The sequence below is a fragment of the Lonchura striata genome, chromosome 5 (assembly GCF_050655825.1).
Source record: "Lonchura striata isolate lonStrDom1 chromosome 5, ASM5065582v1, whole genome shotgun sequence".
Lineage (NCBI taxonomy): Eukaryota > Metazoa > Chordata > Aves > Passeriformes > Estrildidae > Lonchura > Lonchura striata.
The window spans coordinates 33,985,922-34,000,450 of NC_140707.1; the positions used below are offsets into that span (position 1 = coordinate 33,985,922).

The 14,529-nt window shown below is 44.9% G+C and overlaps 1 protein-coding gene across 5 annotated transcripts in view; it reads left to right on the forward strand.

Moving 5' to 3' along the window:
• PRDM11 (PR/SET domain 11) overlaps positions 1-14,529 on the forward strand; it is a 49,194-nt gene that overhangs the window by 8,163 nt on the left and 26,502 nt on the right. For 4 of the 5 annotated variants that reach the window (XM_085580251.1, XM_021533249.4, XM_085580253.1 and 1 more), the window contains exons 2-5: positions 9,916-10,034; positions 10,417-10,520; positions 11,399-11,661; positions 12,450-12,517. In XM_085580251.1, coding sequence (XP_085436377.1) covers positions 9,919-10,034; positions 10,417-10,520; positions 11,399-11,661; positions 12,450-12,517 — 551 coding nt within the window. In that variant the 5' untranslated portion in view covers positions 9,916-9,918. Of the gene's footprint in view, positions 1-9,915; positions 10,035-10,416; positions 10,521-11,398; positions 11,662-12,449; positions 12,518-14,428; positions 14,493-14,529 lie in introns of those variants that run through there. The other variant, XM_085580254.1, reaches the window with a different exon arrangement.

A 14,529-nucleotide genomic window follows, 5' to 3' on the forward strand; every position in this document is an offset into this window, starting at 1 on the left:
CTCACAGATGTATGTGCAAGCCTGTCCATCCATTTGGTCTTCTGACACACCTAAACATTCACCAGTGAAAGAAAAAGACAGCATACTTCAGGTAATCTTTCTTTTTTAAAGAAAGGAAAAGCTGGAACTTCTGGAAAAGTGTTGAGTGAAAGGCCGTCTTGTTAGAAGATGGATGTGCATTCAGAGAGGCTAATTTTGACACTAAGGAGATATATGTAGAGCTGATTGCTGGCCAGGTGCCAGTAACTGAAGGGCACTGGAGGCTGAAATGCCAGGTAGTGCTGCCACTTCAGCCCATGACAGTTGGGTTGCATGAATTATCCCTCTGCCTTCCAGCTAATTTTATCCTGTTGGTTTTTCATGAATCATTTCCCATCTCTGTGGGTTAGAAATTCAAGTGGAAGTTTGCTAGCCAGAATAGCCACATCTGCTATTTAGAAACTAATGTCTGGGGTTTGCTTCCTGCCCACCTCCAGCTTTCCCTTCCCTTTCCCTTTTTACCTCCATCATTGTTGAAATACATGAATCACTAGTGTTGCTCATCTATAACAATTTTTGGGCTGACCATCCTGCACAGGTGCAGGGGTCTTCTGGGTGCATGTGACTTCACTGTGGGCAATGGGATGGCGGGCAGATGCTCAGTTCTATGTGGCAGGGTCCCAGGTGCACAGTGATGCTGGCAGGAACTGACCAAGGCATCTTGAATTTCCTGCATGGGCTTTATAAAACACTAAAGACACTCCAGTGTCTTTTCCCTCTCTCAACACAGCAGAAGAGCAGGAGTGTGACAGTGGCCCAGCCTTATGTGCCTACCAAACACTTCCTCTCTCCAGCCTTTTTGTCTGTCCATGAATGAGAGTAAAAAGTCATTTGGGCAGTAAATTCACATCTCTGCTTCCCTTTGTTGAACTGTGTACCCTTGAGTGCCATTGGGGCTGACAGCTTGGCCAGCAGCATAGGAAGTATAAGTTCATTATTCAGTAGTTGAGTGCTGCAAGTCAGGATCCAGGGTCCCACATGGGAGTTGTGTAGCGTGGGGTCCTGTTGGTGAGCAGTTTTGCTGGCAGCTATGCTAAGAAAAAAAGTGCATTCCCGTGAAATATAGTGAGCACTAGATGAGTGAGAGGAGGTCTCTAGCTTGTTCACTTTTATTTAGTTTTGGTGGATTGCAGCAAATGCAGGAGACGGAATGAGTGATTGTGTTGGGACAGTTTTGAAAATTGCCAAGTGGATGGCCCAGGAAAATAAAAGCTGGGTAGTGTGACACCAATCCTGGGTAAATATAAAATTATTCATGCCTGAAAATTGGTGGCATGGGAAGTGTTTTGTACTTCTTAAAAAGTTATGATTTTGTTCTTGGAGAAGTTTACTGTTGATTTAAAGAGACATCTCTAGATGTGATATACAATTACATATAAAAGGCAGCTAACTCAGTGTGTGAGAACCCAATTAATATCCAGTGCCAGAGAATATCAATAAAATACATGTGGCTTAGGAAGTGAAGGCAGTGATTGATAGAGAACCAGCATCCAATAAATAAGCTGAAGTGGCAGTATAAACAGTAAGGAGGTTGAAGGATACTCTAAGGTAAAGGAGCACACTAATAAATCAACTGTTTGAGAATTGACTTTAAAATGAATGTAGAAACTATCTTCTCAACATCAAAAGATCACTGTTCTGGCATTGCCACCTTAGATGAGGGGAGCAAATAATCTAGCTATTTTAAGCTAGAGCTTGATCATTTTACAGAAGAGTCTCTGCAATATGATATGTAGAGGCTGTGTTTTCAAAGAAGTAGACTTGATGACCCTTCTCTTCAGATAAGGGGAAAGGAGAAGCCAGTTCTGCCTGACACTTACTTAGTGATGCAGAAGACATGACTCATCGCTGGCAAACTGTGTAGATGAAGCACGTTTGGTGAATTGTAGCTGTTGATAGGGGCAGGACGGTGTAATGCAGTTTGTTTGGTAAATGAGATTATTGAAACCGAATCATTTTCACGCAGACAAGTGGAGATTTATGAACCTGGAAAGGCATGTCCTGAACGTGATCTGTGAAGGGAGGCTGTGTCCTGAGCAGTCCCATCTGAGAACATGGGGGTCAGAATGGGCAGGCGGCTCTGAGGAGCTTTCTGTGCCAGGTCCTAGTGGGAAAAGACAGCTGTGGTTTTGGACACAAGCAGGATGGTAATGATTCAGGGTGAGGAGATAGTTTTACATCTGTAAACCTTATATTTACTTCAGAATCAGTCTTACATCAGCATGGCTTTCTAGTGCCAGCATCTTGAAGTAATACGGAGAAAATTGGAAGAGTTACACAAAAGAATGATACAAATTGTTGGAAAGCTAAGAAGATACTGCATGGCTACATATCCAGGGCTCTTCTATGTATGTGGGTTTATTCAGTGCTTATCACTATTGCTATCTGAACGCCTTTCGGTAGTGTCTTAAGGAAGAAGGCTTACAGCTGCCACTTAGTTGTACTCTTATTCTGTCCTTAGGGAGAAAAATGGTAAAATAACATCTAGTTTTAGTACTGGGGCTTTGTGTCTGTTTGTTTTAACTTTATAAATGTAGGTATATATTTATGTTGAAGCCAGAGGCAAAGTGCAACTGGCAGTTCTGACCAAAGATGGTGAGGTTTATTACAGCCATTAACCTGGGAAGCAATTCTTTCCAGTTGCTCAAAGCAGTATCCCAGCATACTGGGTATTTCAGCCTTTCCCATCAGGTTCCAGGACCCTTTGAAAGAACTGTTGCCTGGTGCCCAGAACTAAAAAGAATCACATAAGACTTGTCTGTCGTGGGGATTAACAACTGAGATAAACTCATGAAATGTTGCCTTCTCTTCCTCTTGCTTGTCTCAGATAGAAGTTTTGTCTTTTTTGTAGACTAAAAAGAAAGGAGTAGGACGTAAGGGGTGTCAGTCAGATTTTCCAAATTTGCATTTCTACCCTAAAACTGTAAATCTGTGAGTTCAATGCAGGGAGCAGGAAAAATGAGAAGTTTCCATATATTTTAAAAATGCAAGTCACTTATGTATTCTTTCAGCTGCAGTACCTGCATTGGTTCTGTGGCATGTTTCACTGTTTCAGAGGCTTTTAGGCTGCATGGGAGCTTTTCATTGTCAGCATCCTGCTTGTTTGAGTCCTTACTCAACACTTAACATGGAAAAGTTGCATTGAGTAATACCAGCTTTGCATAGGCTATGCTGATCCATGACAGTGCATGGACCAGCACATGGATCCTTTTCCTACTCTCTCTGAGATCAACAAAGGGCAAATGCTCTGAGGCCACAACACAGAATTTTGTGACAAATCTTGTAAAGTTATCAGTATGTTCCATATTCACTAGAAATAATCATGAAACAAACTTCAGACTGGTTCGGGAGTTATTTCAGAGGTTTTCTGTCTTCTTCCCTCTCTGAAACATGTCTGTCATTAAGCAGATCATGGAGAGTTTTGATAACGTGTTTTGCCAATGAAGCATGTAAGAGTGACAGTGTGAACTCATCTCCCATCCATTTGAGACTACAGGAGGAGTTCCAGGTTGGCAAACCAAAATTTCCCTCTTCCCAACTAATCTGCACTGAGGATGGCAGTGGGAATTTGGTGCTGTGGTGCCCCATCCTGTCATGTCAGTTGCTGGTCTTGGGCAAGTTAAAACCACTGGAAACTCTCTCCCCTCCCTGCTGTAAAACATGTTTAAATTTTGTTATTTTGAAGCTTACTCTCCAAGCTTCTTTAGAAAGATGCAGAAAAACTGGTGGTGTTTCCAGGTATCTTTCTCCGAGTCCTGACTTTCTTCAGTGTTTTCAGAATTTGAAACTCAAACAAAATATTTAACATTTCCAGTGAATTTATGCCTCCTGAGTGTAGCAGGGTAATTGACAATGAATGAAATGACAATGAATGACTGCTCAAATCCTACATGATGTGTGACCTATAATTTTCACTAATTAAGTGTGAATTTGTGACTGCTTCATTGTGTTGCCAGGTGTGCTGGCTGCAGTCAGCCTTGCTCTGTGGTCATCAAAGAGCCTTGGCCTTGCAGCAGGCTGGAAGGCAGGTCACGGGGACTTGCACTACTGCCACCAACCTTTGCTGTGCCAGGAGACTGCTCCGCTGCATGCCCAGGTGGAGGACAGCCTCACCCACAAAAATGTTGTACTTTTGTGGAGAAAATGCTGTGGCAACTGTCTAGGCAAAACCAATTTTCCCAGTGGAGCATTGGCTTATATCTGTCTGTGGACAGTGGTCATCCTCAGAGCAAGCTGGTCCTCCCTGTTACTTTGTGATCTTTGATCTTTCTGAGTTTGCGCTGGCTCTAAGCATGAGCTGCATAGCCAGCTGGTACTTCAGAAAGTGATCTGAAGTGGTTGGCATGGCCGAGGACCTTGGTAAGGGCATTCACCTCAGGGAGAACAGCCTGGGTCTTCCACGGCTGTCTGGGGGGCAGCTCAGAGCCTTGAATGCTGTGCTTTATTCCCTGTTCTCAGCTTGTCAGTAGCTGACTGTTCTGGATTACTATTTCTGGTAATCGTATGCAACTGTAGAAGAAGTGTATGAACTCATGTCCATCTTTCACCATGGGCCTGCATTTCAAAATGTGGTACAAGATATGTAAGATCTGCCTTAAAAGAAGAGGGGATGACCTCCAGAAGGTCAGCAGTGAGAAGCTGATTGAAGGAGCTGTGTGCTGAGGAGGAGATTGATTCCTATATGGCTGTTTCACATGAAGGAATGTCCCAGTCTGGGAAACCTGCCAGTAAAATGTAAAATTAAAGCTCTGTTTTGGAGGCCGATCCATGCAGATAAGAGCTTGTGACTGTTAACTAATAACTACAAGAGTGGCAGTGATAAAGGCAGCATACTTGAGGACAGGAATTCACAGGTTTGTTCATGCTTAACCCTATTTGGAGGTTTTTTCCTGCATTGGAGATTAATAGCTCAGATGTTCTTGTGTTTTCTACTTCCCTGATTTTGAGCAATCTGGCAGAACCACCGGAGATCTTAATATTTGTCGTGCAGAAACATGACAAGTCCTTGCCTGACAACAGGAGGGGTTGTGTGGTACAGCCTGTGAACCCAGGGATGATCCAGGGATGCCTCTTGGGATTTGTAGCAGTCACGCTGATGTCCTGGGTTTGCCAAAGACCTCTGTGCACAACTGCCTTTGCTGTCCAAAGCACTTGATGTTGTGTGCAGACAGCACCTGGGTCATCACAGCATCCCTCTCACCAAGGATTGGCCTTGCTGACATGCTGCTAGGATGTTGCAGTAGGCTGTGTGCCCACTGAATATTGGGAGGGCTAAACGTTCTTGTTGGCACAGGGACATGCACAGATGAGGCCAAGTACACCCTGGAAATACTCAGCAGTAACCAAGGAGCCTGCTTTGCTTATGCTTACATGCTGCTTCTCCACATCATCTGAAATCTTTAGAGGCTCCTCATATTTGGGTGATAGAACAAACACAATTATAAAAACTGCCAAGAAAACCCCCAAAACAATGAAGTGGAGGGAGTGAAAACTGCAGAATGTGAACTAGACTCTTGTAGCTGTAGAAAGCTAAAGGGGGAGGAGAAATGGCAAGAAAGAGGAATTAATGAGCAGTGAAATTACAAAAAATTAAACACCACTTTGAATACATCAGAAGCTAAAAGAGTCCTAAAAGCATGGTCATCTGCTGAAGTCTGGAACTGGAGAAGTGTCGTATGTTTTTTTTCCTGGAAGAAAAGATAGAAGGTGTTACCAGTTATAGCAGCAATATAATGCTCTGTGTTGTAGCAGTAGCTGGGGAAATTAGCAAATAGCAGCTACTACAGCTGCTATTTGCAGTACATTTTAAAGTTTGCTATTCTGGCTTACTTGCGTCCAGGGACTTTAAAAGGCCTGGCTGAGCAGTGCTCTCTGAGCCATAAATGCTAATTTAAAAATAATTAAAAAAAAAAAACATGTATAATGAGCTAGATTTGAAAAAAGGTTGTCTGTTACTCATAAGCAAGTAGGCCAATTTCAAGTTTAACTGGGCAAATTAAACTAGGCTACCCACAGTCTGTTGTTCACTTCCAGTAAAATAGTGTAGCAGCTGATATGGATCAGATTGGTAATGAGTTAAGGGGTATTAATTGTAATAATCAGTCTCTACAGGTTTTTTTTAGATCATTCTTTTCTAACATAGTTAGATGATTTATAGCAACACCAGATGATTTTCTGGTGTTGCTGTAATTTTACTAAAGGTAAAACTGTTGATAAGTATAACATGTTTAATGCACTGAAATTGTGCAACAAATCATGAGAATAAATAGGTGGGATGATTCAGTGTGTCACACACACACACACACTGTTGGAGTGAGTCCAGAAGAGGAAGGGCCATGAAGATGATCAGAGGGCTGCAAAGACAGGCTGAGAGACTTGGGATTGTTCAGCCTGGAAAACAGAAGGCTCCAGGGAGACATGATTGCTGACCTTCAGTACTTGAAAGGAGCTTTTGAGAAAGCTGAGGACAGACTTTTTGGCTGGGCCTGTGGCAATAGGACAAGGGGGAATAGCTTTAAACTGAAAGAGGGTAGATTTAGATTAGATACTAGAAAAAATTTCTTTACTGTGAGGGTGGTATGGCATTGGAACACAGAATCTGTGGCTGCCCCATCCCTGGAAATGTTCAAGGCCAAACTGGATGGTACTTTGAGCAGCTTGGTCTAGTGGAAGCTGTCTCTGCAGTGGGACTGGAACTAGACAATCTTTAAGGTCCCTTCCAACCCATGCTATTATGTGATTCAGTACATAAAAGGAAACCTGACTAAATAAAGGGTCACAGTGTGGCAACAAAAGGAGCCCCACTGCTGGTAGTGTAGGAGTCTCAGCTGGAAATTTTTTGGTTTTTAGCTCAGTTCTAATAAAGAGGCAGAAACCAGTCTCTTCTCCCTATTAAGAAGTGATAGGATGAGAGGAAATGCCTTCAGGTTGCACCAGGGTAAGTTTAGATTGGAAATTACAAAAGAGCTATCAGGCATTAAAAAAAAATTGCTCAGAGAAGTAGTTGAGTCCCCAACCCTGGGAGTTATTTAAAAGGCATGTAGCTATGGCACTTGGGGATATGGTTTAGTGGTGGACTTGTCAATGCTAAGTTTATGGTTGGGCTTGATGATTTTAAAGGTAATTTTCAGCATAAATTATTCTATGATTTAATGGTGGACTTGGCAGAGCTAGATTTACATTGGACATGATCTTAAAGGTCATTTGCAACCCAAATGATTCTCTTGATTCTAAGATTGTTGGTGTCTTGGGAAAAAAAGCACAAACTTAATTTGGATTGTGTTTGTGGGCAACATAAAATCTGGGCAAGTTGCAGGTAGTGAAAAGAGGAGTGTTAGTGGTGAACTTGGGCCAGCTGTGTGCTGGGTGGGACAAGGAGTTGTGTGATGCTCTTAAAGCAGTCACCTACTCTCAGAGCAGGTGGGAGGGCTGGCGGGATGCGTGGTGGCCTGGGAGCTGTGGCAGGAGCAAGGGCTCTTAGAGCAGCACAGCGGTTCGCTGGAAACAGAACCCCAGCTGGGCACAGTGACCAGAAAGTGAATGCAGCACTTGGACACAAACACGGCAGTCCTGAGCAGGGGCAGGGAGGGCCTTATCTCGGTGCAAGGTGCTGCTCCTGCCAGTGTGCTGCGCAGGAATGTTACTGATAAGTAGGAGGGAGTTCAGAGAGGACCAGGAGAGGGGTGGGCTGCATAATGTGCTATGCAGTAAAACAGAGCTTCATGTGTAAACACAGTGTTTCTTTCTTCTTCCTTTTTCCCCTTTATTTGGAGCTATGCAGTAGTTTAACCAGAGCTGAAGGAAGCACAGTGACCTTCTTTGGTAGGAGGTCAGACCGTGTCATTGCAAGGTTTCTCTCACTCTGTAAGAATCCGTGGGGCAAGAGTGAGAAAGGAAAAGTCATTTTATCTTCAGAAACAAAGGCATGCATCTCTTCCTGATGAATGATTGGGGGATGCGGGTGTTTTAACTCCGGTGTCCTGTCTGCCAGGCTTCCAACACGTGGTTGTTCTGACTTAGAGCACCTGCCCCACAGACAGCATCCACCTTTCCTGTGAAAGTGCAGGCCCCACAGCTAACCAGCACTGGCACACCACTTATATCTTCTTGTCTTTTAACATTTTCCTGCTCCCCAAGCTTTCTCCCTCTTCAGCTGCTTTACTGCAGACTTTGCGGAAAAGGCTTTTTCTTCTCTGAGAAGGCTAGGTAGGCCCTGATTGCAGTACTGGCTGCTGTATGGGTACAGGACTGCAGAGCTTTCCTCTTGCTCCAGAGAGCGCAGACAAGGGACTCAGCCTGCCAAAATAATGAGCCCTCCTTTGGCCTTATTACTGCTTTCCTTCTGAATGGCTGTGGTAATTCTGAATTCTGTCTTGTTTTGGATGTCCTGTACAGGCTTTAAAGTGCATGTGTTTGCATGTGTCTAGTTGTACTTACGCTGAGGCTTTGCTTTCAGACCACTGTATGAGTATTAAGTAACACTCCTTGATAAAGGTTTGATAAATGTCTTTCAGGCTGCACACTGGCATGTGAGAAGTTTGATTGGAAAAACAAATCATTTGTCCCCTGGCATGAAGTAGAGCCAGAGAGGTTGGGAATGGCATTCCTTCTTGCGGAAAATAGGGCAGAAATGCAGACCAGACTTCCATTGTGTTCAGGCCCATACAAGCATGTGTGGAATAAGAAAATTCATGTCTTCAGGGGTTTGTGAACTTGAATTTAGAAATACCCCGAGCCAAGTTTCCCTGATGGAAGTGGTGTGATGAGCTGTGGAGGCCCCTCTGTCAGCACTGCAAGTATGCAGCATAACAGAGCATGTCATTGGGCATGGAAGGGGCCATCACAGGGGATTTGGGGGTAGCAGCTGTGAAATCTGTCTGATCTGGTGTGGTACCTGAGATCAGACAGTTTGTGTACCTTAGAGGAAGTCTTAAGATAAATGGAAATGAAGAGATGAGCAGCACTCTAATTTATTCATTTTCTCACACTGAGATGCTCTTATGTTTAATCATCCTTCCAAAAATCTAAATTAAATCCATTCCAAATTATTATCACTTGACATATCTATATTTTCTCTTCAGCACCACCCCATGATGGGAGGGGGAGGGAAGTGTTATTGTTTTGGAGCTTGCTGTCCTTAAACATCATTAAGTGATTGATGATTCTGTGCAGTGCCTCCTGGCTCTTGTGTTGAGCAGAGGGAGAGTCATTTTCAGTATGGCAGCCTTGTGTGCCAGAAGGGTGGTGGCGGCTCAGTTCTGGCTGCTGAAAAAGAACATCACAAATATGATTTGTATAATTTTGGTGGAGTCCCAAAGGGTGCTGTAGGCACTTGTCTGTTCCTCAGAGGTGTCTAGAGCACATAGAAAGCTCTACCTGTAGGGGTGTGGTACACTGTATTCTGTTCCTATATGGAGACTGGCGTATGTAAGGTTTGTAGGCAGATCCTGGTTCAGTGCCCCAATTTGCATTCCTCTTTCTTGTCCTTCTGCCCCCGAAGACTTGCTCTGAGGTAGTGGTGCTCCGTGTTCCCATAGCATAGCACACCCATTACTCTTAAATTCCATGTGCAATTGGAAATCCTGTGTATGTTTTTAATGGGCTCTGTGAAGCATACTTCAGATTCTCCATACCTCAAGTCGTTCTGTGGTGTCTCACGCTCTTCACCTGACCTGCAGCTGAACTGCTCTTCCCTCCCCAGTGCAGGAAGAGGTTTCCAGGTGCACCTGTGGGTGCTCTGGTGTGTGATGGCAACTCTTGATGCCTGATCTGCTGGCTGCATCCTGGCCTGGGGAAGAAAGCTGTGGTTCCTGGGGGAGCAAGGTTGTCATTTCTCAGCTACTCATATCTCTACTCCCTTCCTTCATTCTTTTTCAGAACATGAGTGAGAACTTGAGGGACTGTTTGATCCAGACCCAAGCTTCCTTAGGGGAGATGGTGACGATAAAAACAGAGGCCTGCTCTCCACACCGGGACCAGGAGTATGGACAGCCTTGGTATGTTGCTGAGCTTTGGTCTGATGTACTCTAACCCCTTCTCTCCACCTACCTCCCAGCTTAAAGGTGGTGTTGAGGAATATACTTGATCTGTTTGAAGTTATTAAAGCTCTTCCTTGTGAGGTCTGCCTTGGGATGTTTGATAGGAGTGGTTGCCTACTCCTGTGCACCTATTCTAGCTGAAGCCATTTTCTCTTGTGGGCTTTAGCCTTACGGATCTGATACACCAGATTTTGGCAGGTTGGGTGGCAAGTTTAGTTAATTCTCTGCTACAGTTTTGGGACTGAAGGAGTTGGTTAGGCCCCATTGCTTCAGCTTATCTCTGTGTGCAGTCCCAGCATCTTGCTAGGTTAACACCATCCTTCTGTTGTTTCCTTCTCAGCTCTGGAAGGCCTGACCCACAGTCCATGGAGATGGAACCCAAGAAACTGAAAGGGAAACGGGATGTAATCATGACCAAGAGCTTTCAGCAAGTGGATTTCTGGTGTAAGTGTCTTGTGAGTGAGGGAAAAGCACCACTGCTGCTTGTGTAGACTTTGCCCGTCAGTTAGGGTCAGGAAGAAGGGGGGAAAAAATCCATTCTCACCTGAAAACACTGGCATGGTTGGTAGGTAAATTGTTGCACAAAAGCAGCTCGTCCATGAAGGGGATAGGCAGAAGTAGGGAGGTAGGAGGAAAGCAAGCTGGATATATGAAATTGTACATTGGAAAACCCTCAGAGTGTGGAAAACCCAACTACTTGAATTCAGAAACTACAAAGGGAGCATTGAGCAGATGACAACTATTTCTCTCATAATCTGGAAAGAAAACTTGTGCCATTTATGTTGGCATATCTACAAATTACCAACTGGTAGACCTGCCTCTGTCTGGACAAAGGACAGGTGCCTGGGATGCTGTCTCTCTCCCAAGCATAGAATGAAGGCTATATGATGAGGATCTTTGTTTTCAGGGATGCTGAAAACATCCCTCTGATGTGTGGGGAATCAAACCTTTTGGTTGGAGGACTTACTGCTAACCAGGAATGTGCAGGGAGCCCTCAGCCTCTGTCTCTGCAGGCAGTAATGGAGCCTTTCCATGTGTGTTCAGCCATCGGTGGCAAATGCATGCAGGGCACCAGAGCTCAGGCAGGTGCAGGTGTTGGTAGGGGAGGTGTGGGTTGGGGCAGAGCCTGTGTTGAGAGGCATGGCAGAACAAGGGAGCAGCCAGTGAAGCATCTCTGTGTGTGTAGGCTGCAGTCTAGGGGGGAGCTCAGCTGGGCCAGGGAGAGGACAGGGAGCTCTCCTGAGTGCTGTGCATCCAGTGTGCTGCAGGAGCCTGTGCATCATGTCTGCCCTACCTAACTCCTGTTTCCTTCACATCTGCAGTCTGTGAGTCCTGCCAGGAGTACTTTGTGGATGAGTGTCCAAACCATGGCCCCCCAGTGTTTGTGTCTGACACCCCAGTGCCTGTCGGCATTCCGGACCGGGCAGCGCTGACCATCCCGCCTGGAATGGAGGTGGTTAAAGAGCCCAGTGGGGAGAACGACGTGCGCTGTATGAACGAGGTGATCCCCAAAGGTCACATCTTTGGGCCGTATGAGGGGCAGATCTCTAGCCAGGACAGGTCTGCAGGATTCTTCTCGTGGCTGGTGAGTGACAAGTTTCCCCAACTAAGTGACACCTCAGCCATGCAGTTCAGAGCTGGGGGAGTCATGGGCTTGTGGAGCCTAACCTTAGTCATCTTCCCCCTTCTCTGAAGGTCTTCTGCTGGCCACATGGGCACTACATCAGCATCAACCTGCTGTAAATATTAGCAGCTTAAGACAGATGATCTAGAGATTGCAGGGTTCTCTCATGGGCCTCTAGCACTCCTTCCCAGCCTGCCTGACCAGAGGAGGTGGCCAGGAAGCCAGAAAAAAAATCCAGGCCATCAGGAACTGATCTACATGCAGATTCCAGCACTAAAACTTTTTCCCCCTCATACTAAACGACTTGGTTAGCATATGAGATAGAGATTACTGGATCAACACATGTTAATTATGAAAATTACAATGTGGGACTTGAGTTATTATTGGGAAAAAATGGAGAGCTGCTGATATGAAATGCTCCTCACACTTTTCTGTCTGTAAAATAAATGTGTCTCAGCCCTGTCCCAAAAGGGAAGTTAATATTTTTTATCCCAGGATTGTCAATGATTTTGTCAGCTGCATCCATAGTTACAGATATTTGTACTTAGAAAAATGACTCTCAGTCAGTTCTGAGTAGCCTCTACACACTCCAGGTCAGCACCCTGTAGTACCAGGAGAGCTGAGATTCACAGCTTAGAGTTTCACACCATGACTCAAGGCTAGAACTGAAGCAGTGATTTGAGATTCATAGACCTTCTCCTGCCTGGATCAGCTGGTTGATGTGCTGCATCCATTCTCTTGTTCCACAGATCGTTGATAAGAACAACCGCTACAAGTCCATTGATGGGACAGATGAAACCAAAGCAAACTGGATGAGGTGAGTCCAGTTCTCTTCTGCTTTCCCTTTTGGGACTGTCTTCCAGAGAGAGGCCATCAAATACTCCTTACTGTTTTGTGTGTTGCAAAACCAAACCAAAATGTTACCACCATTTTGCAAATGGTATGCTTGTACTCTTTCAGTATTCATTGTAATGAGTATCTTTGATGTCAGATTCAAAGAAAGGGTCTAAAATAAGACAAGGATGTGTATAGGGAAGATTGCTGTTTTCTGGAATGAGAATAAATGTTAAAGATGATCCTGTTGATCCACTCTTACAAGCACTGACATGTCTCACTCCATTTTTTTTTACTCATTCTTTTATGTTATGTTCAAATATTTGCAAAATGCTTTGCATTACCCCCGAGATAAATTTGATTGCTTGGGTTTTATTTTTTTGTCCCTACTGATATTTGGGAGACACTAAAAGAGGTGCTTTTTTTTTTTTGCTTTCTTTCTGGGCTGCATTTGAAGCAGCTGTCCGTGCTGGCTGTCGGTTGGCAGTGTCAGCTGTCCTGGTCGAGGGAAAGGGCGAGCAGGGAGAGGAGAAGGGCGAGCAGGGAGAGGAGAAGGGCGAGCAGGGAGAGGAGAAGGGCGAGCAGGGAGAGAAGGGCGAGCTGGGCAACTGAAGGCAGAGCTGCTGCGGATGCTTGCTCTCCCTCTGCTGGTCCCGCTCCTCGGCAGAGCAGCTTCGGCGCGGCTGGCCCTGCTGGGGCAGCTGCAGCAGGAGGGACCACATGTGACCACGCAGCAGAGTTTCAGGTGTTGGCATAGATGTGCGAAACGTCCATCACCAAGGCCTCGCATGAGTGGCGAGTCACCAGAACGGGACATTGCTGCACGGTGAGGCCCGTCAGACCAGTGCTGCTTCTGTGGGGAGCTTTGGAAGTGGTTATTATCAAGAAGGCATCTCCTACAAGAGTAAGGCAGCAGTGGGATTAGCTGGTTTGTTGGCATGGATATCTAGGATTTTCAGTTATCCCTCGTTATGGGAATAAAAAGCATGAAGTACAGGTAAATGAAAGATTGACCTAACCGGTCGTATCTGGTTGCACCACTTGTGGCCATTTCAGTCTTCACATGGATAGCAGCTGTTCCTACATTTATGTTCATAAAGTTCAGCAAAGGATTTTGTTTTTATGTAAGGATTCCAGCTGTTACAGTTGTCACTGCTGGATGAGATAAAATACTAGACCAGGGCTGTATTCAATGAATTGAGTCAGTGAGGTATTCAAGTGAGGCTGGAGTCATCACTTCAAAAAGAAGCAGTGATACAGTGGAGAAGGTAGGCAGACATATATGTATAAGTAAAGAATGCAAAGTTCAAAAATCTGCTAGAGCTTGATCTTTGTGATCTGCATGACGGTGAAGCGGGGGTAAAACACAGTCTTGGAAAGCAAAACTTTTATGATGAGCTCTTCTTCCTACTGCTGTGAACATAAGTTTGATGTCTGGATTTAAATAGGCATTACTCATGGTGCTAACACCAAAGAGCAGAATATTCTTGCCTAAACTTGTATTTGTCATGGTTCAGTCTCAGTCTGAGTGTGGCCTGGGCCATTGTATACAGCCTTGAAAGGGATGGAGGTGTTATGGCTTTGTGGAAAGGGGATGTTTGTGATCCCCTCATGGGAAGGTTGTATCAAAGGGTCTCTGCAGGCTATACCAGTCTTACTGATTTTTCTGATTTTACTCTTGAAAAGTGCTTATAACCAGTAGTATTATGTAGTCTGACTGACAGTTCAGGTGGCAATAGGAGTCCTCAAAAAGCCTTGATTTTGTTTGTTAGCACCTTTTATATTAAGGTGTGCTCAATATTCTGTGCTAGAACATCATCTGACACTGAGATCACGCACAGAAACCATGCTTGACTTCCAGGACGCTGTAGACAGCGCTCTTTTTGTTTTTCAGATGGTGTTCTTTGCTATCACTCACAGATGGAGTGCTTTGCAAAGCAGATCTACTCACCTTCTGGGTAGGTGGGTATGGCATGGGGAGGGCAGCTTGGGCTG